General features: G+C 43.9%; 1 protein-coding gene across 2 annotated transcripts in view; it reads right to left on the reverse strand.

The window, feature by feature from the left end:
- Positions 1 to 23,997, reverse strand: part of kcnab1a (potassium voltage-gated channel subfamily A regulatory beta subunit 1a) — a 407,972-nt gene that overhangs the window by 46,692 nt on the left and 337,283 nt on the right. For both annotated transcript variants that reach the window (XM_078563807.1, XM_078563806.1), the window contains 3 exons: positions 12,695 to 12,739; positions 6,930 to 6,973; positions 1,324 to 1,410 (listed from right to left, as the gene is read on the reverse strand). In XM_078563807.1, coding sequence (XP_078419933.1) covers positions 1,324 to 1,410; positions 6,930 to 6,973; positions 12,695 to 12,739 — 176 coding nt within the window. The remainder of the gene's footprint in view (positions 1 to 1,323; positions 1,411 to 6,929; positions 6,974 to 12,694; positions 12,740 to 23,997) is intronic.

Genomic DNA, 23,997 nt, shown 5'->3' on the forward strand with positions numbered 1-23,997 from the left:
CTGTTTAGCTCAGTGATTCAATAGCCTTTCTTTAACAGTGTGACAAAAGGTCACCAGGTTCAATATTAACCTGTCTTTTCTGGGACGACACAGCAATGATGTCACTTACATTTCTATCGTACACCTCAAGTAGGTAACTTTCTGCTTGGCCGCAGATGGGGAATTGATAGTTGTAGCTTGGCTATCCATTATGCAGCCTGGCCACTTTTCCTTCCCAATGAAGCTTATTGAAAGGAAAATCAGGCAGATTGTATTCCAGGCGGTATATGTTCTACCACCAGTTTTCCACTCGTGTCAGAATTGAAAATTACCCACTGTCTCAGAATATTTTGCACAAAAGATGAACACCAAACAGAAAAGAAACAGGGTAGAGGGAAAACAGGGATTAAGGAGGAGAGTTGAAGACATGGTCAGTAAAGGGCATAACAGGAGGCTTTTAGAATCTGGAAGGAAGATGGTGCTGCAGAGAAATTCTACAGGATTGGGCCGAAATAGAATACTTTGATAATTCTGAAACAGGGGAATAATTTTCTGACTAAAAATTCATCCATGACCATCCATTCCAACCTCACCTCTTGTACCTGACAGATTGTGCAAAAACTAACTGGAATACAATTCTTGGCTCTTTATTCTGTGTAGATTGAAACAGCCGCCTAGTTGTTGGAGTCCTAATTGTTTCTCTGTCTTTATGCTGAAGCCACATGTCTAGCTCTGACTGGTACTGGCAGGGCTTTCTCACAGTTCATAGCCAGATCTCTGAAAACAGTTGAACACCTTAGTGACATTATCTAGTTGTGGAGTACTGTAGAAATGTAACATCATTGCTGTATCATCCCAGAAAGGACACATTTATTGTTTTATTATAACAGCCTGACAAGTAACAAATGAGTTAAAAGCAACAATTGATTAATTTGGGCACATTTTATAAAGTAATACAATCAATACCCAGAGGTTTAGTGGTGTATCTTTTAATAAAAAAAATATAATTAGACTAGATAAAGGGAACAGCTTGATTTTCACCAAGGTGTTCCTATTTGGAAGTTTCATCTTTATCATTCTGATTCAGAACTTTAACCTAAGCCAACAGCAGTACCAAGAGCTGCTGGTTTTACTGTGAGTAAAGGAACTTTTATAAGTGCTATTGGTGCAAGCCGCAGTGCTCCTGTTAATGATGGTGCACTATAACACAAAGCAGATGAACTCTTGATGTTAAAAAGGCCTTGACTGTGGACTGTGACCGTGTGTAAACACAATGCAGAGGTATCAGCTGGTGTAGCAGATCCAGTCAACCGAACTTGATTATCAAAATAAAGTGTCACTGACCTTCCATTGGAGTATTGGTGTCTGGTCGATTTGCAAACACAACATCGACGTATTCAAGCTGCATTCTCTGCAGAGAGGCCTTTAAACCTAAAAGTAGTATACAATGTAAATATGCTCAGTTCTGGCAGTAGGAATAAGCATTCAACCAGCAAATGAAGCCAGCCACTGTGATTAACCGTTTGGTTACTGATAGGAATTTGCCACTGTCAATACTCAACATGTCGCACATTATTCAATGAAGTCAAATTAAATAACACAGCAATACCACTGCCATCAGCAACACCCGCTGAAATAATGCCTTAAAAGTACTTTTTGAATTCCTGTATCAATAGGTGTCTAACTCTTTAAGATGAATGAATAGGTTCTATTTAATAAAGACAAGAAATGATATTGGGTGACACAGTTGAACTTGAGGGGGTTGGATTTTCAATCCAGGGTCAGGAGCCAGACACCTGGAACATTTCTGGGTCCCAACCCTGCATTATGACAGCATCAGTGGCGTGACACGATTTTTAAATACAAGGTGAGGTCAGTGGCCAATAAGTGGTGCCAGGAGTGGCCTGGAGGTGGGACATAGGAACCAAAGGCCCTTGGAAAAGGTGAGTGGCAGCCATGACCGGGCTTGATGCATGCTGAGGAGATGACGCAAGAGGGTTCACAGAGGACCAGCATTGGCACAGGCAAGTGTCCATGGGTGGCTTCAAGGTTCTCTGATGCCTCTCTTGAGGCGTTAACTGAAGTACTTGCTGAGAGGTGAGATATATTGTTCCCAGCATGAGGTAGAAGAAATCCATCCAGAGACACTAAAAGGGCCTGGATATAGAGGTCAGCAGTAGAGGAATGATCAGGAGGATGTGGGTCCAGTGTCGCAAAAGATTCATTGAGCTGATAAAATCTGGAAAGGTGAGTAGCAAGCGACATCCAGGCGACAGGCCTCAAACTCTGTGCACAACAACATGCACACGAGCTAAGCAGACTGAATACCCATAGTTCTTCCCTACATTGTCAGATAAAGTGGTCATTTGCATCATTGAGACGTTGACCACCCTCACATATGGGGCAAGAGACATCACTGAGGAGCACAATTGCTGTTGTCAATGTCATGCTAGAAAAAGAGGGAGGCCAGATTACTCATACATCATTCTCTCCTCAACTTGCAGGAAAACAGAGCTTACAACAGGTACGAGATGTCTCAAAATGGGCGGTAGTGTGGTGGACCTAGTCAGCCTGACAAGGAGATGTACTGAACATTGTGAGGGTGCCATCATGATAGGCCATCAGTGATGGCGAGATGGGAGGCCATGAAGAGCAGAATCATTTGATAGCTCTAACTTCAGCTGAAAAGCCTGGAGGAAATGAGCACTGCAGCTCTTCAACCACTGTCATCTATTATGCTGAGTATCCCTGGGTTCTTGTCACCACCTTCTTATGTTTCCCACACAGCCTGCAGCACAGGGAGAACAGAGTGTTCATCCACATTCATGGCTGGTCTCCTCAGCAGTGGCAGGGAGGCTCCACAGTGTCCATATTGTCACATCATACCTCCACACCATCCACCAAAGCAGACATGCTCACCTCGGTTGGACCTCAATCTAGCTTAGAATGGATAGCACTGGGTGAGCGACGGCACAAGTAAGCAGGAGGAAGAGAGTGAGGCAGAGTCAGCAGTTAGCCATTCCTCTTGGAGGACAGTGGACAAGACACAGCCATGCTTCTCTTGGCAAAGATGCTGGGCCTAGTGTGTCACCGAAAGGAGGGTCTTTCTGGAGCATCAGAGGCAGTGAGTTCCCAAATGTTGGAGATCCCTGAGGCATTGTGGGGCCATGGGCAGACAATGGAGGAGTCCATGCAGCACATATGCTCCATTATGACTCAGGGATGAGTGGATGATCTCCTCCATTGAGTGTGGGGTCCTCTTGGACAGCCATATGCAGCGCCACTCTGAGTTGGTCAGCAGCAGCCCACTGCACAGGAAGAGTGAGACTCTCTGCAGCATGGGGTACTTAGTGTCAGTAGTGGCGCAGAGATGCAGGGAGCGGATGCCAGCTGCATCACAGCCAGTGGCCTCATCCAGCTATCTTCAGCACCATGAAAGGACTGAGGCAGTTGAAGAGGCTGATGAGGGGGCCACCCCTCTGGCAGGACTGGCATCATCCTTTGCCTTCTCCAACTCAGGGCCATACATGCCGCAAGGCCATGACGGAGGCTCCCCCTCCAGTGGCGCAGGCAAGGCAGCCTGTGGAGGATCCCCCACTGGTACTTCCAAGATGAGACAGAAGCCACAGGCTTCTCAGCCAGATGCAGGTACAATGGATCAGACTGCCTCCATGTCATCCTCAGCCACAGGGGAAACACCCTGTAGAAGTGGGTGTCAGCACAAGGCATCATTCTGTTGGTTACACTTAATGGGATACCTGCATGAAGTCTTCCATATCTGTTTGGTCAGTCATTTTTCCTGTTGTAAATATAACTGATTTTGGCATCAATCAGACTGTGGTGTTATTTAAGTCTGATGTCATAAGTGAGTTGAGGGTTAAGTGGCAGGGTCGGAGCGGGGGCTGGTTCCGGGGGGGGGGAAGTTTCTTGAGCTTTGTGCAATTCCATCTTCTGTGAGGTGGGGCAATTGGTGGTGATGGAGACAACATTCTTAATGTTTGTGGTTGGAATTGGGATTAATCAGATGTGTGTGCTTGCAGGACTGTCTTTTTCTGATGGAATTTGAGATACAGAGTCATCTGTCATAGGGCTGAGAGCTACTCAAGTGAAGTGTTGCTGCATAAGTATGCCCCTTGCGGCCATGCCACCCTGCCGATTGCCATGAGGCCTTGGACAGCTCAGTGGTCTTCAACCAGTGCAGGGCATTGGGTTACGTCCTCCTCTTCCTCTTCATCCGAGGAAGAGTGGCATTCCAGGTCCTCCTTTTCATCCAGGAGCTGTATAGTTTTTGTATAGTTATGTGGTGCAGTGCACAGCAAATCACTACAATATGAGGCCCTCTGGCTGGCTTGTACTGAAGGGCACCACCAGACCAGTCAAGGAAATGGAAGTCCATCTTCAAGATGTCAATGGTCTGTTCAACGCAGGTTTGTGTTAGGAGATGGCTCTGGTTGTAGTGACTCTGCATCCATGTCCGGGTACTGAATGGGGGTGCCAGGATAACCTTTACACTCAGCTGCCACCCAAAGAGTCTGGATGTTGCCCTGAAGAAATGTAGCACCTGGAACTCTCACAGGGTGAAGGAATCATGACGGCTGCCCCAGAGCAGAGTTCCGACCTGCAAGATGCACTTCCTGTGGTCACAGGCCAGTTGAATATTCATCGATTGGAAGCCTTTTCTATTCAGGAACCTGGCAGACTGATCTGCTGGTGCCTTGATGGCTACGTGGGTGCAATTGATGACCCCTTGTACTTTACGAAATGCATCAAGAGCAGCAAACACCAATGCTATCTGTGCCTGTGAAGGCCCATCTGTCTCACAATGGATGGAGTCCCCTGCCCTGCAGATTAGGACACCTATGAGCTGCCTGATGGCATTTAGTTTTTTTTTATTCATTCACGGGATGTGAGCGTCACTGGCTAGGCCAGCATTTATTGCCCACCCCTAATTGTCCTTGAGCTCTGAACTCGGTTCTGGGGCAGCTGTCATGATTCCTTCTTCCTGTGAGAGTCCTAGGTGGTGTGCCTCTTCAGAGCAACAGAGTCATACTCTGTGGGTGGCAGCTGGATATAAAGATTATTCTAACACCCATCCAGTACCTAGATGTGGATGCAGAGGCACTACAACCTCCTAACTCAAACCAGCACTGAACAGACCATTGGCACCTCGAATGTATGATGAGCTGCTGACTGCGAGATGCCACCCAGGTCTACAACTGATCACTGGAACGACCCAGATGCATAAAAATTCAGGGCGACAATCAGCTTAACGGGTGCAAGTACAGGGACTGCCATGGGAGCCATAAGGCATCAGGTCATTGTGGACCAGAACACAAATGTCCAAGACCATCTGCCTTGACAGGTGCAGTCTCCTGCAGCATTTAAGCGCTGTTATTTAAAGTAGCTGACTCTTGGGCGGTACACCCAATGTACTGGGTAGCACCTTCTTCCGTTTACAGCCCCTTGCTGTGCTCCTCTGATCTCCTAAGGACCAGGGGGATGCATCTACTGAAACTCCTCCTCGCTACCCTGTCCAACATCAGAGTAGTCTATTGTCATTTCAACTCTCTCAGCTGTTGGTCATTCATTCACGAGGGCTTCCTCTGCCAATCTCTGCTGCCCAAGTGATGCCAGTAGCTCCATGTCCCTCTCAACCGCCATTCAATGTTCAGAAATACTAGCCTGTAAGCACCAGCGATGGGAACTTTCTGCCACTGGTTGAACATTCTTAAATATGTTGATCCGCATATCCGTTAACCCTCATGGCTCCTTACTGTGTTCATGACAGCTGCACCCTGACATGTGAGACACTGCGTCTTCCCCTTGCCTCTTAATTGAGAATTTCAAACTGCTCCTCTGAGGCCTGTTAATGAGTTATTCAACGAGCTCAATCAACAAGCCCGTTATTTGGAGGTGTGGGGATTCCTGATTCCCTGTCTCTCATTCTTCCTTTGAAAATTGTGTTGCATTCTGGAGACATTGGGATCCAATGAAGTCCTGCAGGAACGTGAATTTGAAATCGCGTCCACGCCCATTCTCCACCCCGCTGGCATTTGAAAATCCAGCCTATGATTTGAGAAAATAGTAGTGGAAATAAGTTAGGTAAAAATACAATAAAGCATGTGTCAAGGTTAAAGGGACAAAGGATAAAACTACATCTGCAGGATGAATACAGTTTTTTATTTTACCCCTAGTTTTCCTATCGGCTCTTTCATATGGAGTGCTTTTCCATGAATGGCACAGGAAAGAAGATCTTTTCATGCATTTATTAAGATCTCAAATTACTCATAACATAGTATGCGATCATTTCACGGCTACGTTTCAGCAATGAGTGTTTGTATTGTCTGTAATCTAGCCCTGAATGCTACTGGCAGGGTTATTCTCAGTTTGTAGCGAGATCTCTGAAAACAGTTGAACGCCTCACTGTGCTAGCATGCTCCATTTTAGAGAGAGATGGGGGAATGAAAATGGCATTGTTTATTCGTCCCATTATAAACATGATTCCTGCTGGCTAAATTAGAGACACCATAGACTGATTTATTCTTGCTGAAGCCAGCTGGGTGGCCCAGGGCAATGAAGAAGTTAAACATCTATGTTTCTATATTCATACTTCTTCTTCACAAATATTTTGCACAAATTCTGAATACACCAACCCACACTACATTAAAGAGCTGTCACGACCATATTTCATCTAGCAGTCCAGAGTGGGAGGAACCATGATACAGATACAAGACCATCATATACCCACAACTGGTCATTATCTCTTAAAGTTCCTGTTACATTAGTTATACTCACTTTTCAATAAACTATAATTTCAACCTGACAGCTAAACAGAATTCATGATGGTAAATTAATGGGGAATAAGCAGCTTCACAAGATCAGAGGCAAATTGTTAAAGGTAAATATTCAGAGTTAATGAAAGCCATTTTATCACATACTGTGGTGCATACCTTCAATAATATGTTTTCGAGAAAGGCCTCTTTCAGTCTCAGCCCTGTGGATGACATCAAATACACATTAGGAGATTATACTTCCCCATAGGACACAGATAATGAATAAGAAATCATCTGACACTTTCAGTGGTTGAAGATTTTGATCAAGTTTATCTCATTCTCCAGGCACTTATCCTCAAAGGAGAGTTGTTATTAATTGACAAGAAATTACATTTGCTATATGGCTGATCAGAATGTGAAAGTTCTTGTTATTGTTGTTGGTTGTTTCTGAACAGTACATAAAAATATGGGCCCATTATCAGAAGGGAAGAAGCATTGCTTTTTTGAAATTCAAATTCCATTCAACTACAATGCAAATCAATATAAATGTGTGCATATAGATACTTGTTCATGAGCTTCTGAACTTGGTGAATGAAGTGATGCAGCACCAGACTCCCAAACTCAAGGCCAGAAATTACCTCCCTCAAACAGGGACGTTTAGTTGGTTTCCAAAAGGCTCCAGATGGAGCACCGCAAAGAAGGGAAATGGCACTGACCACTTCTGCCACTCAGATTGGACCTATGCCAACTGATCACAGATTGGCTGCTATTTATTTTCAGCAGTTCTGTTTATGATCACAGGTTTTTATTAATGGTGGCCAGACATCCCAGCTCATCTTATCATCCTGTAAAGAGTGGAATGCAGAATAACATTCGGTCTGAACAGAGAAGTTTGAAGCAACATCGTGAATAATGAAGACATTAGCAAAAATACAGCCAAATTTAAATGAAGCCATTAAGACCTCAGCTGAATTTTCTGTACATTCTTTGGACATGTCAGATTACGTTGGGTATATTTTTCTGCATGTAATTACAGGAAATATTCTCTCCTATGGCTGGGATTTTCCGATCACTCCTGCCATGGGATCAGAAATTCCCACCCTAAGTCAATGGACCTTTTTGCTGGTCCGTAAAATTTTCCATCCTGCCCGCGACGATTCCTGCCATGGACGGAACCAGAAAAGCCCGGCCTATGGGAAGAATTTTCCCGTCGGCAAGCGGGGTTGGGGCCCACTCGCCGACGTGACGTCGAGCGGGCGTCCCGGCCTCACCGCGCATCATTTAGATTTTCAGTTCGGCAGGCGCACAGCCGAGTAAGGCCATTTAAAACTTAATTAATTAAATTTAATGAGCTGCCTGTCCAACCTTAAGGTTGGCGGGCAGGCGAAGAGCCCAGGCGGCCTTCGTGTTTTTGGATGAGGTTTCATGAAGTGTTTTAAAATCTAATAAAAATTTATACATTTACTCTTTGACATGTCCCAACTCATGTGATAATGTCACATGAGGGGACAGGTTTTAAAAGTGTTAAAAACCTTTATTTAAAACTTTAGCACTGAAACAAATCTCCGAGGCACCTCCACGCCTCAGGGAGATCTCTAAGCTCTTTCGCATGCGCATGCACGGAAGAGCTCAGGGAATCCCAATCCCCCCCACCGCCTGCACAGGGAGCGCTCAGTGCTTCCGGGCGAACGTCACGCTGGGCGGGCCTTAATTGGCCCACCCACATAAAATAGCAGCACACCCCACACTCCTCCCCCTCCTCCCAACGGGGGGATAATTTTTCCCTATGTTTCAAAGTTGTCAGAGCTATTTTAAAGATGGAAAAACTATTCTAATCTATTTTTGTAATTCTTGTTTTGCTTTATAAGTAAGCGCATCTGGCTCCCCCGATGGTTGAGGTAAGGTTTACAAGGTTGCAATACCTCACTACATGGTCCCAATGGTTACATTGGATCATGTACATTGGGACCACCCCCCCCAACACTTGCCCTGCTGGAATCTGTGGTGCTATCTGAAGGGCAATGTAATAGCATACAGCAAGTCGGTGAAAGCATTGGCCCCTGGCACATTGTGGGTCCTGCCTTCCCTGAGACCGGAAACTTTGGCCACCACCTGCAAGGAAGTTGTGGGTGGTTTGCCCAGATTCCCCCCACCATCCCGGACCTTGGCCATGCTCCTCTCAACCTTCTGAAATCAAAACTTAAGTAAGTTACTTACTTCTTTGGAAATCTAGCTGCTTGGCCTGTTCCCCATTGGTGGAACCCTTTTCCATTTGTGTAAGAGGCTTAAGTGCCTTATCTCATTCAGTGTATGGTGTTCCACTGGGTCCTGCATAAGCCTGAGGCAGCAAGTATAGGGAGAGTCTACCCTGGTTTCACCCCTTTGCCTTCCTTTGTCCTGTCAGAGGTTCTGACTCTTACGAGTACTAGGATGCTCTAATAAATGGTAGAAGGCCAGAATTATGGAGGGAGATCAAAGATAGCCCCAAGAAATTTCAGGGCCTATTGAGTCGTACAGATCATGAAAATGCCAGTTCTGGTCCGTGATTTGTGTAGACTTCTCTGATGTCAGTGGAGAAAGTGGTTAGGATACTACAATCAGTCTCAGGGAAGCGGCAATCAGTTTGGCTTCCTGTTCTAATCACCATCCCCAGATTGTAGTACACTTTGTGGCTAAGTGAGGTGAAAAAGGACAGGTTCACTTGTGATGTCCTTCAGAATGGGATCACATTTTGGGACTCTATATCTGGACTCTTTTAGATGATGAACGGCGCGATGACTGCTGCCTGTGGAACTCATTCCAAGTGAGAACAGAATGGAGAATGTGAAGAGGATTTTGTTTGAAAGAGTTGTCATTGTCAACATTAACGTGCTTCTTCTCTCTTCAATGTTGACATATTTCTAGCATTTTCTGTTTTTCTTTCAGTTTGAAGCTTTTCCATGTTACCTACAGGAATGTTTGTGCAGGAGATTTAAAACTTTACACACTCTTCCAAATATTATCCCCACCGCACTCCTGCTAATGCTGCATTTTTGGGATGTGTCTGGGAGGTTGCATCTCTAGAAAGATTTGAATTTTAATAAAAAATAGTAAAAGCATTTACAATTAGCGATATTGTAAGATTTCACAATTAAGAGATATTTAATCTGAAAAATAGGACAATAATGTTCATTTGGGTTAATCCATATTCAACAGATCACCAAGATACCATGACAATCATTCTCTTTTCTTCTCTCATTTCCCCTCATACAGACACCATCTCCCTGTAAGTTCCCACTCCTGGCAGCAAGAGAACTTCTCCCTCTTCAACTGCCCTGGCTTCATAAGTACTCTGCACCTCTAGTCCCTCCATCATTCTGAGTTCAGAGACATTGAACTAGCTTTCCTTCAACTGGGTGGATTAGCATCAGGTGGGACTGCTCAATTCAACTCATGGACAGATGCAAGAGAATAAGAGAGATGAGGAAGTAGAAATTGAACTGCCAAGGAGGGGTAGGTAAAGGCAGAGGTAAAGGAACACTATGTGAAATTTCAAAGTTTCTAACTGAGCACTGGCACAGTTCCTATTTGGTTTTGAAACTTCTAGGCCTTTGTGTAGAGCAAAAAGATAACCAGGCAGAAGTTATACATCAAGCTTCTCAATCCCTGCCCTATACTTACAAAGACCTTCATGGGTTCTTATGTATTCCAGCACCACCACTGAAGTGGCAGTAGTTAGGGAATTAGAAGGCTTTTGACAAGGTTAAGTACTGAGCACTGTTGTGATCTTGAGGGAGACCATTAACTTTTAAAAGGAAATTCAAAGTTCCTGTTATTAATTTTCAGGAATTATGCCACAAAGTTTCACATTTTAAATAAAAACATTTACTATACAAGAATTAAATAAAGCAAGTACAACTAATTTAACACTATATTTGGTAAATCCTTATAATTTAAACCTGAAAACTTTAAAATACCACTTCCTGTTCTCTTTTAATTCCATCCAAGACTCCCCTACACTTCCCAGGATCTGAGGGGTTCTTTCACTTCTCCTGGGACCAAACCAAGGTGTGCCACAGCTCTTAAGGAATTCACTTTGATTCTTCTCAGTGTTCCTGCCGTTCTCCGAGGTATGCGATTCCTTGGGATCCTTCCACTAGCATTCAGTTAGGCAACCCTCTAACTCTCTTTAAGCACCTTATGATTGTGGACAGTGCAACTCAAACATGGGTTTCACTGCCTTCTTGCTTAGTGGTCTACAGCTCCTGGCAGATTTCTTTCTCTGCTTGCTACAAAGCTGCTTCCAGCTCCCATTAAATGTGAGAAAGCACACCGATAAGCCCAAAACACAAACGAGTACCTTCCTGTATAGCTTATCTCCATAGCAACATAACATACTCGGGATGTTCCCAACAGCAATGTAAATTAATTATCTTAAGATAGCATATCTTTCAAAACAACCCAATGATTCTGTGATCCACACAAATAATTTACATCTCTAATGGAATTAACGGCCCTCTTTCCAGGTTGGCTGGTTCCACCAAGAAAACCCTTTGTTTACAAAGGTGTTTTTTGCTTCTTTGATCTGGGAATTACATGAATAATTTAAATTCTTTGATGAAATAGCCATACACCTCCTGTACCTGCCAAGAGCTCAGAGATGGGTCATCCATTGTTTAAGTTTTCTCACTTTTAACTCTGACCTTATGAAATAAACATGGGTTTCTCTCTGAACTGTAATTACCCCAGGTCTGTATACTAGTTTCTCAACCAAGTACTTCCATTTATCTACATTTAAATTCAATTCCTAAACTAAAAGTTATTTCCTAAAACATGTGAATTATAAAATCAGATATTCGCACTAATAAGCACAAGGAACAGGGAATGGAAGAAGATGAGTAAGTCATTCTTCCAGATGGGTGAGAAATGACCATTATTGACTGAGGCAACCTTAAAAAGAAACCTGACATACAGTCAGTGGAGATGCTTGCCATGAAAATGGCTGTGTTGATGGGGAAGTGGAAGGATCCATTACACCCTTCTGCAACACAATGCAGGAATTTACTACTCCGTGCATAACACCTCAGAAAGGTATCAGGTCAGGGGTTATCTGTGATGACAAGGTGACACGAGGAAGTACCAAGGACATTGGTAGTTTCTGAAGCAGTAGCTAGCACTACTTTAATCGATGACTTGAGGATCAGCCTTACCATGAAAAACTTACAGGGCTTCTAGGATTTAATTGGACTATTCAATCTGTTCTCACACTGACCCAGTGGTACATTTGAGCCTGTGCCCAAGGTCAGAATGAATGGTAACAGATATCGTTGTCTTTCATGAGAAGGACAATGCATTGCCTTCTTTATGACCCTCTCCAATACTAGCACGTGAGGGAGATTCAGATTTGGAGCCAAATTCCTTTACCCAAAAGAAAGATGACTGGAAATCAGGGACAGCAGTTTGGCTGCCAAGAGTCACTTTAATTCCAAAAGGCTGCAGAAAAACCAGCCCAACCACTCCCCTCTCAACCTTATATTTGCCACGGAGCATATCATAGAAACAGAAGAATAGGTGTCTGAGTATGTACATTAGTAAGGGCGAGGGGTAGTTGCAGTGCTAAGATGTCATTTGAATGTTTGAAATTGTTGGCTTCATTTGGAAAAGGCCGTTAAAGAAACTTTTTAAAGAATCTGCGATTACATAGTTTTGAGATCAGCCGATTGCAGAGAGGGAGGCACAAATCGTAGGCTGAATGAGGAAACTTCTTTTTCAGCATGACTTAGTCACTCACTAAGTTTGCTGAGCTATTAAGGAAGCCCATTAGTTAATAGTTAACAATTGCTATTGAGTCAAATAAAATCAATTCAGTACAGCAAAATTAATTACATTTCACTTCTGATTTTGTATAAAAATAGATCTAAAGCAAAGAAGCAGAGAGACGAGCAACTTTAATGAGCACTCACTTTCCTCCCCAGTACAACTTAGTTGTTATCACCAGGCTTGATCGTCTGAAAGAGAAACATAAGAATATCTCAATCACGTGCACAACAACAAGAGCCTAAAATCTAGGCTGGTGCTTTTTCTACTTATATTGATTACTGATAGGATTGTTATAAATTTGGATTTGCCATAGGTATATTATCTGAGCAGTCTGAGAGTATCACTTTTATGTGCTTTGACTTACACAGCTCTATACCCACTTGTATGCGATCACATCCCAAGGTACAACAGTAGTTGTATTCTCTCCTGATCTAAATGGAATGTTTGGGCGGAATTGTCCCAGATTTTCACTAAGTGCAGTAGCCGGTGGGTAAAACAATGTTTTACTGCCAGCTACAAAGGGAGACTTTTCACGCCATATCATCCCAAACCCGCCACATTAACTATACATTCCCGGGGAAACACGCCATTTTGATGGCAGGCGGGCGCTCATTCACCCATCACATCATTACCTCACTGCTTCAGCACACTGGACGCCATATTTAAAGTGCAGCCGTGTGCACACCTCTCAGTGCTTCCAGCCCACGACTGTTGCACAGAAGACAGAATGGCCCTGAAAGGCAAAAAGACTGCAGCCCCCAGGTTTAGTGATGCGTCCCTTGAGCACCTTTTGGACACCGGGGAGGCCTGCCATGATGTCCTCTACCCCGCTCTGGCTGCAGGAGGGGCAGCAACATTACCACTCCGGCTTGGTAGGCAATGGCAGTAGTGATCAGTGCCAGTACGGTGCAGAGGAGGTTGGCCATCCAGTGCAGATAGAGGATGAATAATCTCATCCATGCAGCCAGGGTAAGGCAACAGTCTCATCACTCTAAACTCTCACACTCAAGTCCATGACACATTCACTGGCATCTCACTCACTGCCAGCTCAAGGGACATCACCACTCATTCTCACAAACACACCCTCACATCTCCATCTGGCCTTTTGTGCCCTGGAGACTGCCTCCTCAGCCCTCACAATCTTGAGGCCACTTGCACAGATCAACATGTGCCCCCAACACACCTTGGGATACCCCCCTTCCCAAGTACAGCCTTCGCCCTGCAGCCTCTTCCCTTGCCTGAGGCCATTTCTCCCCCTTCCCCAAGTAAGCCCTAGCCCTGCAGCTGTACAAAGCCACCCCACCTTATGGCTGATCTAGTAGGTAGAGACCTGCCAGTGAGCCCCCCTAAAGTGATTTGGTGCTGTCTTCGAAGGCTGGCGCTGATGACTGCAAGTGCTGACCGAAGCCAGATAGGCAACAAACCTCAAAGACCTGAGCGAAGTGCAGATCTCCAGGTACATGTTGCTTATGTGCTGTTGTGATACACGTCAGTGTGCAATCACACCGACGTGGGTGGATGATCCAGCGTGGGGGGGGGGGGGATGAGTCCGCAGGGCTAGCCTTATAATGATATGCAGATGTATCACAATGAGGTTCCCGAAATCCAATGGCAGGAGACGCGACCCACTATCGATGGGCTAAGCGGATGATCGATTTCTGGCCTTCTCACCATATTATCCGCTCACGCCACCGAACAAGCCCAAAGCCAGCGGGCACGGACAATTCTGCCCTTTGAGTCTTCTACACATGTACTCCTTCAATCTTCTCTGAAGACCAAGCAAACACTTGAGAAGATGAGTGAGGCCTGATATGAATCAATAAGCTGCTTTATCTTACAATCAGAATCATTTGATTCAATCATTACAACTTAGCTTCATGTGACAATTCACTGTAAGGAACATATCACATTTTCCCTAACACCTTACTTGGCTTGGAAGGCCAAAAATATAACATCTCTATTCAAGATAGGAGGGAGACAGAAAGCAGGAAACCATTGGCCAGTTAGCCTAACTGCTGTCATTAGGAAAATGCTAGAATCAAATATTAAGACGGTAGTAGCAGGACATTTAGAAAATCATAATACAATCAAGCAGAGTCAACATGGTTTTGTAAAAGAAAAATAATGTTTGGCAAATTTATTAGAGTTTATTAGAATTTATTAGTATTGAGGATGTAACAAGCAGGATGGATAAAGGAGAACCAGTAGATGTGGTGTATTTGGATTTCCAAAAGGCATTTGATAAGATGCCACATTAAAGGTTACTAAACATAATAAGAGCTCATGGTTTTGGGATGATACGTTAATATAAGAACATGCTTAAGAATTCCTGTAAAAGTTTGCTTAAAGGAATGCCTGAGATTCATTGTTAAAAATTTATTGCTGAAGGAGCTTACTGTTGTCCTGTTTACCTTTGATACACGCAGATGCCGCATGAGTCGTGGGCAGTCGTACATCACTTATGAAAATAAATGAGGCCTTGAAGCAACAACAGATCAAAGACCAAATATCCTGTGGCTAAACAACTACGTGTTGGAGGATCATGTGAGAAAACAAACCATATGGACTAAGTCTGGTGAGACATGGACCAATCAAATACTGACCATGCATCCTGAAGACCAATCAGAGACCTCAGAAGGATCAAGCATGAAGGCAGTTGCCGTGCAGCTAATATATAAAATCAGGCTGAAAACCATCATCAATACGGCGTCATTGGGAACAAGACTATCAACAGGAGAAATCCCTCTGGAAATGGATCAGTCCTAGTCAGATAGGATCTAATTGACATGCGGTCAATGTAATCTAACTAACTAGCAGGTAACTGTTAACAGCCGCTTGGTGGTACAGAATTTGAGTACTGCTGAATAACAAGGCATGCAGTCTAAGCTTTTTGTCTTGCACTATCATCACTCATCATGTCTCCCATGCTTTTGTTTAATTCAAAAAAGACGCAATGCCTGGACATGTTCTTTCTGCATGCAGAGGAGAATCAGTCGGGCTTGCAATGTGATTCATTTATATTTGCTAGAAGCTACATATATTCAAACAGTCCTCTGGTTTCCTGGTGCATTTTCCATGGCAATGCCTTAACCAAAGTCAATTTGCCAAACAATCAACATTCTTTTCTCATGCAGTATAAATTGTTTCCCTTTGAAATCTGACATTCTTGCATCTGTCCTGATGAGTGCAAACCGGAAAACTTCAGCAGCATTTCTCTTTTTTTCGGCATTAACTGTATGTTCTTAAAATTGCTCTGGTTTTTTCTGAAGTTTAATCTTTTGGCTATAAAGCTGTTGGATTTGCAGTGAAAATGTGTCAGTTGTGATTCTCAATCTAACATATTTCACATTAGCTCGGATAGAGGATTGGCTAACTAACAGGAAACAGAGTTGGGATAAATGGGTCATTTTCAGGTTGGCAAATTTTAACTAGGGGACTGCCATAGGGATCAGTGTGGGGGCCTCACTATCTACGATCTATACCAATGACTTGGATGAAGGGACCAATTGTATTGTAGATAATTTTGTTGACAATACAAAGGTAGGTAGGAAAGCAAGTTGTGAGGAAGATCCAAGGAGTCTGCAAAGGGAAATAGAGAAGTTACATAAGTGGATAAAGATTTGACAGATGGAGTGCAATGTGGGAAAATATGAGGTTGTCCACTTTGGTAGGAAGTCAAGAAAAGCAAAGGTAACTTACATGGAGACTATAGATGCTGTGGTGCAGAGGAATAAGTCCTTGTACACATGCAGGTACAGCAGGGGGATGGAGCATAAGAGTAGTGAAGTCTTGCTCCAAATATATGGGGCATTGATGAGACTGCACCTAGAGGACTATACACAGTTTTGGTCTCCTTACTTAAGGAGGGACTTATTGCACTGGAAGCAGTTCAGAAAAGGATCACTAAGCTGATTCCAGTGATGAAGGGATTGTCTTAAGAGGAACAGCTGAGCAGGTTTGGCCTATATTAGAAGAGTGAGAGGTAATCATATTGAAACATATAGGTTTCTGAGGGAGCTTGATAGGGTAGATGATAAAAGGATATTTCCCCTTGTGCAGGTATCTAGAACGATCCCAGGAATGAAAGGCTTAACATATGAGGAACGTTTGAGGACTCTGGGTCTATACTTGATGGGATTTAGAAGGATGAGGGGGGATTTGATTGAAACTTACAGAATACTGAAAGGCCTGGATAGAGTGGACGTGGGGAAGATGTTTCTATTATTAGGAGAGACTAGGACCCGAGGGCACAGCCTCAGAGTAAAGGGAAGACCTTTTAGAACAGAGATGAGGTGAAACTTCTTTAGCCAGAGAGTGGTGAATCTATGGAATTCATTGCCACAGAAGGCTGTGGAGGCCAGGTCATTGAGTGTATTTAAGACCGAGATAGATAGGTTCTTGATTGGTAAGGGGATCAAAGGTTACGGGGCGAAGGCGGGAGAATGGGGTTGAGTAACCTATTAGCCATGATTGAATTCGATGGGCCAAATGGCCTAATTTCTGCTCCTATGTCTTATGGTCTTATAACTAGGAGGGCACAGTTTCAAACTAAGTGGCTGAATTTTCATCTCCTGATGCGGAGCAAACCCAAGTTGAGAGGGCCAAAGTGGAGGCATGTAGGGCCACAGCTTTGAATTTTCCAGATGATTCCCACCATCCGCCATATTTGTTGGGTCAGGAATCGTGACAATTATGACTCGATGCTCACTTGAAGTCATGGGGTTTTCAATTTAAATTCCTGCTGGAAATTCAAATTTCTCTGTCTTTGCTCTTTTTGTGTAGGCAGGTGGGTTCCTGAAGCCTTTGGGAACCTCAACAGGTAAGTCAGTTTGTGTATCTCGGGGGAAGCCTACTGAGGACTCGGGAACTTTTTGACAGGTAAGTTTAAAAGCTGTTTCCAATGCCCACTCATATCACCCATAAAATTCATATCTCCCATGCTCCCTCACATCCCCCATGCTCCTTCCATGCCCCCTCATATCCCCATGCCACTTCCATGTGCCCTGGGGGAGGGATATGCCCCAGAAAGGGTGGGGAGTGAGGTGATGTGGGGCTGGGATTAACAGACTGGATGGAGGGTATAGATGGCATGGGCATCCCTCCAATGTCATCCTGCAGTAGTGAGAATTGGCCCTAAAGCGATTGGCCGCACAGTGGCTCCCCTGCTGTACATATGATCGTGGGGGGGCCAGGGACAGGTTGGCTGGAGGTGGGCACAGCACCCGCTGGATTTTACATGCCACCCCCCCCCACCCTCAAACCCACCAGTGGCAAGTGTAAAATCCAGGCCTATGTTTCAGACCTTGTTTTTAATTGCATTAATACACTGGGTAGGTTTTCATCGATGTCCTTTTTTGTCCTGGGGGCAGTATACACAACAACCAAGAGGATTGAGGATCACCAGGAATTGATCCTCGGACCTCACCTATATATTTGGGGTGAGATGTTGGTGCCAGTCGTGGTGCCACAGATACTTGCCCCTTCAGAAAAATCAATTTTTGGTTGTCTGCATTGTTGCAATGGCCTAAAGTAAGTTCGAAGAGGTGTTGTTGAAGTTCCAAGAGGTGTTGGTGGAGCAGGAAATAGGGTGGGGAGAAAGGGCAGGCTGATCACCAGGGCTGTGAAGATGGAGGTTGCAGGGGTGGGAGAAGGGCAGTATCCCTTTGCTCCATATAAAGGACTAAAAATAGCATTTTATAAAAGGGCCCAGGGAAAGAGGAGACTTCATTTTAAAAAGAGCACAGAGAGTGGGAAGAATTCATTTAAAAAAGAACGTGGTGTGCAGGGAGACTTCATTTTAAAGTGTGTGTGGAGAATGTGGAGAATTCAGCAGTGGAGTTACATCACAAACCACAACGTGACTCGAGTGCAGGGAAAGCAGCTGATCGGTGAGTAGGATTGGTGAATATTCCTAGCCTTTAAAGTAGAAGTAAGGTCTTCAGTTTGTGTTTAGGTCTCTAGTCTTTTTTTTCTTCTCTTTTTCTTAAAAATAACTTAAATATAAGATCGATACTGATGCAAAAAAAATAATTACAATAAAGTGTAAAGAGCAGGTATTCTAGAGTAATCAATTAATAAATAAAATTTGATAGCGATGGCAGGATGGATGATGTGTTGCTGCTGCAGCATGTGGGTACTGCTGGGCACCAAGGTGATCCAGAGCAAACACATCTGTAAGTGTTTGCAGCTCGAGGAACGTTGGATCTGAGTTGAGGAGCTGGAGTCCGAGCTGCAGACATTGCGCCACATCAGGGAGGGGTAAAGTTACCTGGACACTTTGCTCCAGGAGGCGGTCACAGCCCTCAGATTAGGTAATTCAAATTTGGTCTGTGATCAGGGATAGGAGGGTGTGACTGCAGGTGAGGCAAGTATGGGGACCCAGGGGATAGTGTTTGAGGAACCTTAGCCCCTGCAGTTGTCCAACAGTTATGAGGTTCTTGCAAGCTGTATGGACGAGAGCAGGGACCGCAGGGAGGATGAGTGAATTGACCAAGGCACTGTGGTAAAGGAAACCATTCAAGTGGGGCGAAGAAATAGAAATGTAGTAGTGGTAGGGGACAGTATAATTAGGGGAATAGATACTGTTCTCTGCAGCCATGAACGTGAGAAGGCTGTGTTGCCTGCCCAGTGCCAGGGTTAAGGAAATCTCCTCAGGGCCGGAGTGGAACTTGGAGTGGGAGGGGAGGGATTCAGTTGTCGTCGTCGTCCATGTTGCTGTCAACGACATTGATAGGACTAGAGAGGAAGTTCTGTTGAAATAATCTGAACAGTTAGGAGCTAAATTAAAAAAACAGAACCTCCAAGGTAATAATCATGGGATTACTACCTGAGCCACGGGCAAACTGGCATAGGGTAAATAAAGGCAAGGAGTTAAATGCATGGCTCAAAGGTTGGTGTAGGAGGAATGGGTTTCAGTTCATGGGCACTGGTGCCAGTATTGGGTAGAAGGGAGCTGTTCCGGTGGGATGGGCCTCACTTGAACCACGCTGGGACTAGTGTCCTGGTGAATTGAGTAACTAGGGCTGTAGAGAGGGCTTTAAACTAAATAGAGGGGAGGGGGTTTCTGGAGAGAGGATACGTACGCCTACAAAGCAAAAGCAGGGCAGCTATTTAGGTAATGGCAGACGTTTTAAGAAAATAGTTTATGACTGAGAACAAAGATATATCCCAGTGAGAAGAAGGATTCTAGGAAGGGAATAAATCAACCATGGTTAACCAAGAAAGTTAAGGATAGTATCAGATTGAAAGAAGAAAAAAAACATACAATGCAAAGATTAGTGGTAAGCCAGAGGACTGGGAAAGTTTTAAAAACCAACAAAAGATGACCAAAAAAGAGGGAGAAAATAAACTTTGAGGGTAAACTAGCAAGTAATATAAAAACAGACAGTAAGAGCTTCTTTAAATATATAAAAAGGAAGAGAGAGGCCACAGTGAACATAGGCCTCTTAGAGAATGAGGCTGAAGCAATAATAATGGGGAACCAGGAAATGGCAGAGGAGTTGAATAAATACTTTACATCAGTCTTCACGGTAGAAGACACTAATAGCATTCCAAAAATACTAAATAATCAAGAGGAAAAAGGGGTGGGGGGGGGGGGGGGGCGAGGAAAACTATACAATAACTATCACTGGAGAGAAAGTACTAGGGAAAGTAATAGGGCTAAAGGCCGATAAGTCCCCCGATAAGTTGCATCCTAGGATATTAAAGAAGTAGCTACAGAGATAGTGGATGCACTTGTAGTAATCTTACAAGAAACCTTAGATTCTGGAAAAGTCCCAGAGGACTGGAAAACTGCCAAAGTAAAACCCTTATTCAAAAAGGGAGGGAGTCAAAAAAAAAGGTAACTATAGGCCAGTTAGCTTAACATCCATCATTGGGAAAATGTTAGAGTCTATTATAAACGGTGTAATAGCAGAGCATTTAGAAATGCAGAGTCAGCAAGGTTTCACGAAATGGAAATCATGCCTGACAGCTTTGAGGAGGTAACAAGCAGGATATATAAAGGTGAACCAGTTGATGTAATATATTTGGATTTCCAAAAGGCATTCGATAAGGTACTGCACATAGGGCTACTTAATAAGATAAGAGCCTGTGGTATTGGGGGTGGTATATTAGCATGGATAGAGGATTGGCTAACTAATAGAGGGGCATTTTCAGGATGGCAACCTGTAACTAGTGGCGTTCCACAAGGATCAGTGCTGAGGCCATAATTATTTACAATATATATTAATGACTTGGATGAGGGAAGTGAAGGTACTATCGCCAAATTTGCAGATGACACAAAAATAATGGGAAGGCGAGTGGTGAGAATGACACAAAGAGTCTACAGAAGGATATAGACTGGTTAAGTAAGTGGGCAAAAACTTGGCAGATGGAATATAATGTGGGAAAATGTAAGGTCATGCACTTTGGCAGGAAGAATAGAGGAGCTGAATATCATTTAAATGGAGAAAGACTGAAGAAAGTTGCAGAACAGAGGGATTTGGGGGTCCTCGTGTATGCTAGCTTTTTGTGATTCATGCAAGTTCAGCAGGTAATAGGGAAGGCAAATAGAATCTTAGCCTTTATTTCAAAGGGAATGGAATATAAAAATAGGGAAGCCTTGCTAAAACTTTACAAAGCACTAATTAGACCACACCTAGAACACTGTGAACAGTTTTGGTTCCCTTATTTAAGGAAAGATATACCGGTATTGCAGGCAATCCAGAGAAGGTTTACTAGGTTGATAGGGAAGGCAAATAGAATCTTAGCCTTTATTTCAAAGGGAAGGGAATATAAAAATAGGGAAGCCTTGCTAAAACTTTACAAAGCACTAGTTAGACCACACCTAGAACACTGTGAACAGTTTTGGTTCCCTTATTTAAGGAAAGATATACCGGTATTGGAGGCAATCCAGAGAAGTTTTACTAGGTTGATCCCGGGCATGGAGGGATTTTCTTATGAGGAGAGGTTGAGTAGGTTGGGCCTGTACTCATTGGAGTTTTGAAGAATGAGAGGCAGCCTTATTGAAACATATAAGATTCTTAGGGGGCTTGACAGAGTAGATGCTGAGAGGTTCTTTCCCATTGTGGGAGAGTCTAGGACCAGAGGGCATAATCTCAGAGTAAAGGGTCACCCATTTAAGACAAAGATGAGGAGGAATTTCTTCTCTCAGAGGATAGTGCATCTGTGGAATTCTTTACCTTTCTTTACCTGTAGAGGCTGGGTCAATAAGTATATTCGAGGCTTAGATGGACAGATTTTTAATCAGTAAGGGAATCAAGGCAGGAAAGTGGATTTGAGGATCAGATCAGCCATGATGTCATTGAATGGCAGAGCAGACTCAATGGGCCAAATGGCCTACCTCTGCTCCCACGTCTTATGGTTTTATGGTCTTACAGCACATGAAGAATCCTGAGTGGCCTAATGCTGGTTCCACTGAGCAATAACAAATTTTACACAAGGTCCTTCAACAGGTGTTGAGCCTCAGATGAATTCAGGTGCCTTATGTCTGTTTCAGGTGGCTGTCTGGAATAACCAAACAATGGGCCACGTGAATGTAGCAGTGGGGTCAACGCCTGTGCAAGAATTTTTAGAAAGTATTTCTGTACAGTTCATTTCTGCAAGTTAAGCATTTATTTTAAAAATATGTAATTTTACAGCAATTGAGCCTTAATGTCCTTGTGTTCAAAAATCAAGTTGTTAATGATAAATGACAGCTCCTTGCAGGCTGAGAAAGACATGGCTCATAAGTGACCAATATTATTTTAAAAATTCTGCATTTCCTTCTAGACTAAATAGAACAATGGTGTCTAATGTCATTAATATATGTGCAATATATTTTTCTCTTATCATAAAACCCAACAAAAAGCAGCACAGATAATAAACAAGTTCACCAGCTCTTAAATGACACTCCTTCCAGACAATTCTGTCTCTTCTTAGTCATTTCCCACATCTATACGCTGATGTAATCTGATTATTGAACTGAAAAATTCATGTGATGCTTCAATGGCTATGTTCTCTTTTTTATTTATTCGTTCACAGCATGTGGGTGTCGCTGGCTAGGCCAGCATTTATTGCCTTTCCCTAATTGCTTTTGAGAAGGTGGGGGCATGCTGCCTTCTTGAACTGCTCCAGGCCATGTGGTGTAAGTAAACCCACAGTACTGTTAGGAAGGGAGTTCCAGGATTTTGACCCAGCAACAGCGAAGAAATGGCAATGTATTTCCAAGTCAGGATGGTGTGTGACTTGGAGGGGAACATCCAGGTGGTGGTGTTCCTATGCATCTACCACCCTTATTCTTTTAGGTTGTAGAGGTCTCAGGTATGGACGGTGCTGTCGAAGGAGCTTTGGTGAGTTCCTGCATCTTATAGATGGTACACACTGCCACCATTGTGCATTGGTGGTGGAGGAAGTGAATATTTACGATGGTGGATAGGGTGCCGATCAAGCGGGCTGCTTTGTCCTGGATGGTGTCGAGCTTCTTGAGTGTTATTGGAGCTGCACTCATTCAGGCAAGTGGAGAGTACTCCATCATACTCCTGAGTTGTGCTTTGTAGATAGAGGTCAGGCTCTGGGGTGTCAGGAGCTAAGTTAGTCACTGCAGAATTCCTAGCCTCTGACTTGTTCATTTAGCCACTGTATTTGTACGGCTGGTCCAGTTCAGTTTCTGGTCAATGGTAACCCCCCCCCAGGGTGGGGAGGCGGTGGCGCAGTGGTAATGTCACTGGACTAGTAATCCAGGCTGATGCCCTTGGGGCAAGGGTTCAAATCCCACCACAGTGGAATTTGAATTCAATTAATAAATCTGGAATTAAAAGCTAGTCTCAGTAATGGTGACCATGAAACCATAGTCTAGCCAGTGACACACTCATCCCATAGCTGAATAAAACAAAAAAAAAAATGTCACTTGTCGCAGAATCCCATCTGGTTCAATATTGTCCTTTAGGGAAGGAAATCTGCCGTCCTTACCTGGTCTGGCCTGTATATGACTCCAAACCCACATCAATGTGTTTGACTCTTAAATGCCCTCTGAAATGCCCTAACATGCCACTCAGTTGTATCAAACAGCTATGAAGTCTAAAAGGAACAGGAAGGACCACCCAGCACTGACCTAGGCACCGGAAACACCCAGCCTGTCGACCCTGAAAAATCCTACTTACTAACATCTGGGATCCTGTGCCAAAGAACTGTGGGTGAGCTGTCCAACAGACTAGTCAAGCAACAGCCTATATAGAGTCATACTCATGAAATCACGTCTTACAATGTCCCAAACACCACCATCACCATTGCTGGGTATGTTCTGTCCCACCGGCAGGTCAGACCCACCAGAAGTGGTGGGCGGCACAGTGGTATACACTTAGGAGAAGTTGCCCTGGAAGTTCTCAAAATTGACTCCAGGAAGCATGAAGCCTCAGGGCATCAGGTCAAACATGGGCAAGGAAACCTCCTTCGGATTATCATCTAC

The sequence above is a fragment of the Cetorhinus maximus genome, chromosome 19 (genome assembly GCF_964194155.1).
Source record: "Cetorhinus maximus chromosome 19, sCetMax3.hap1.1, whole genome shotgun sequence".
Lineage (NCBI taxonomy): Eukaryota > Metazoa > Chordata > Chondrichthyes > Lamniformes > Cetorhinidae > Cetorhinus > Cetorhinus maximus.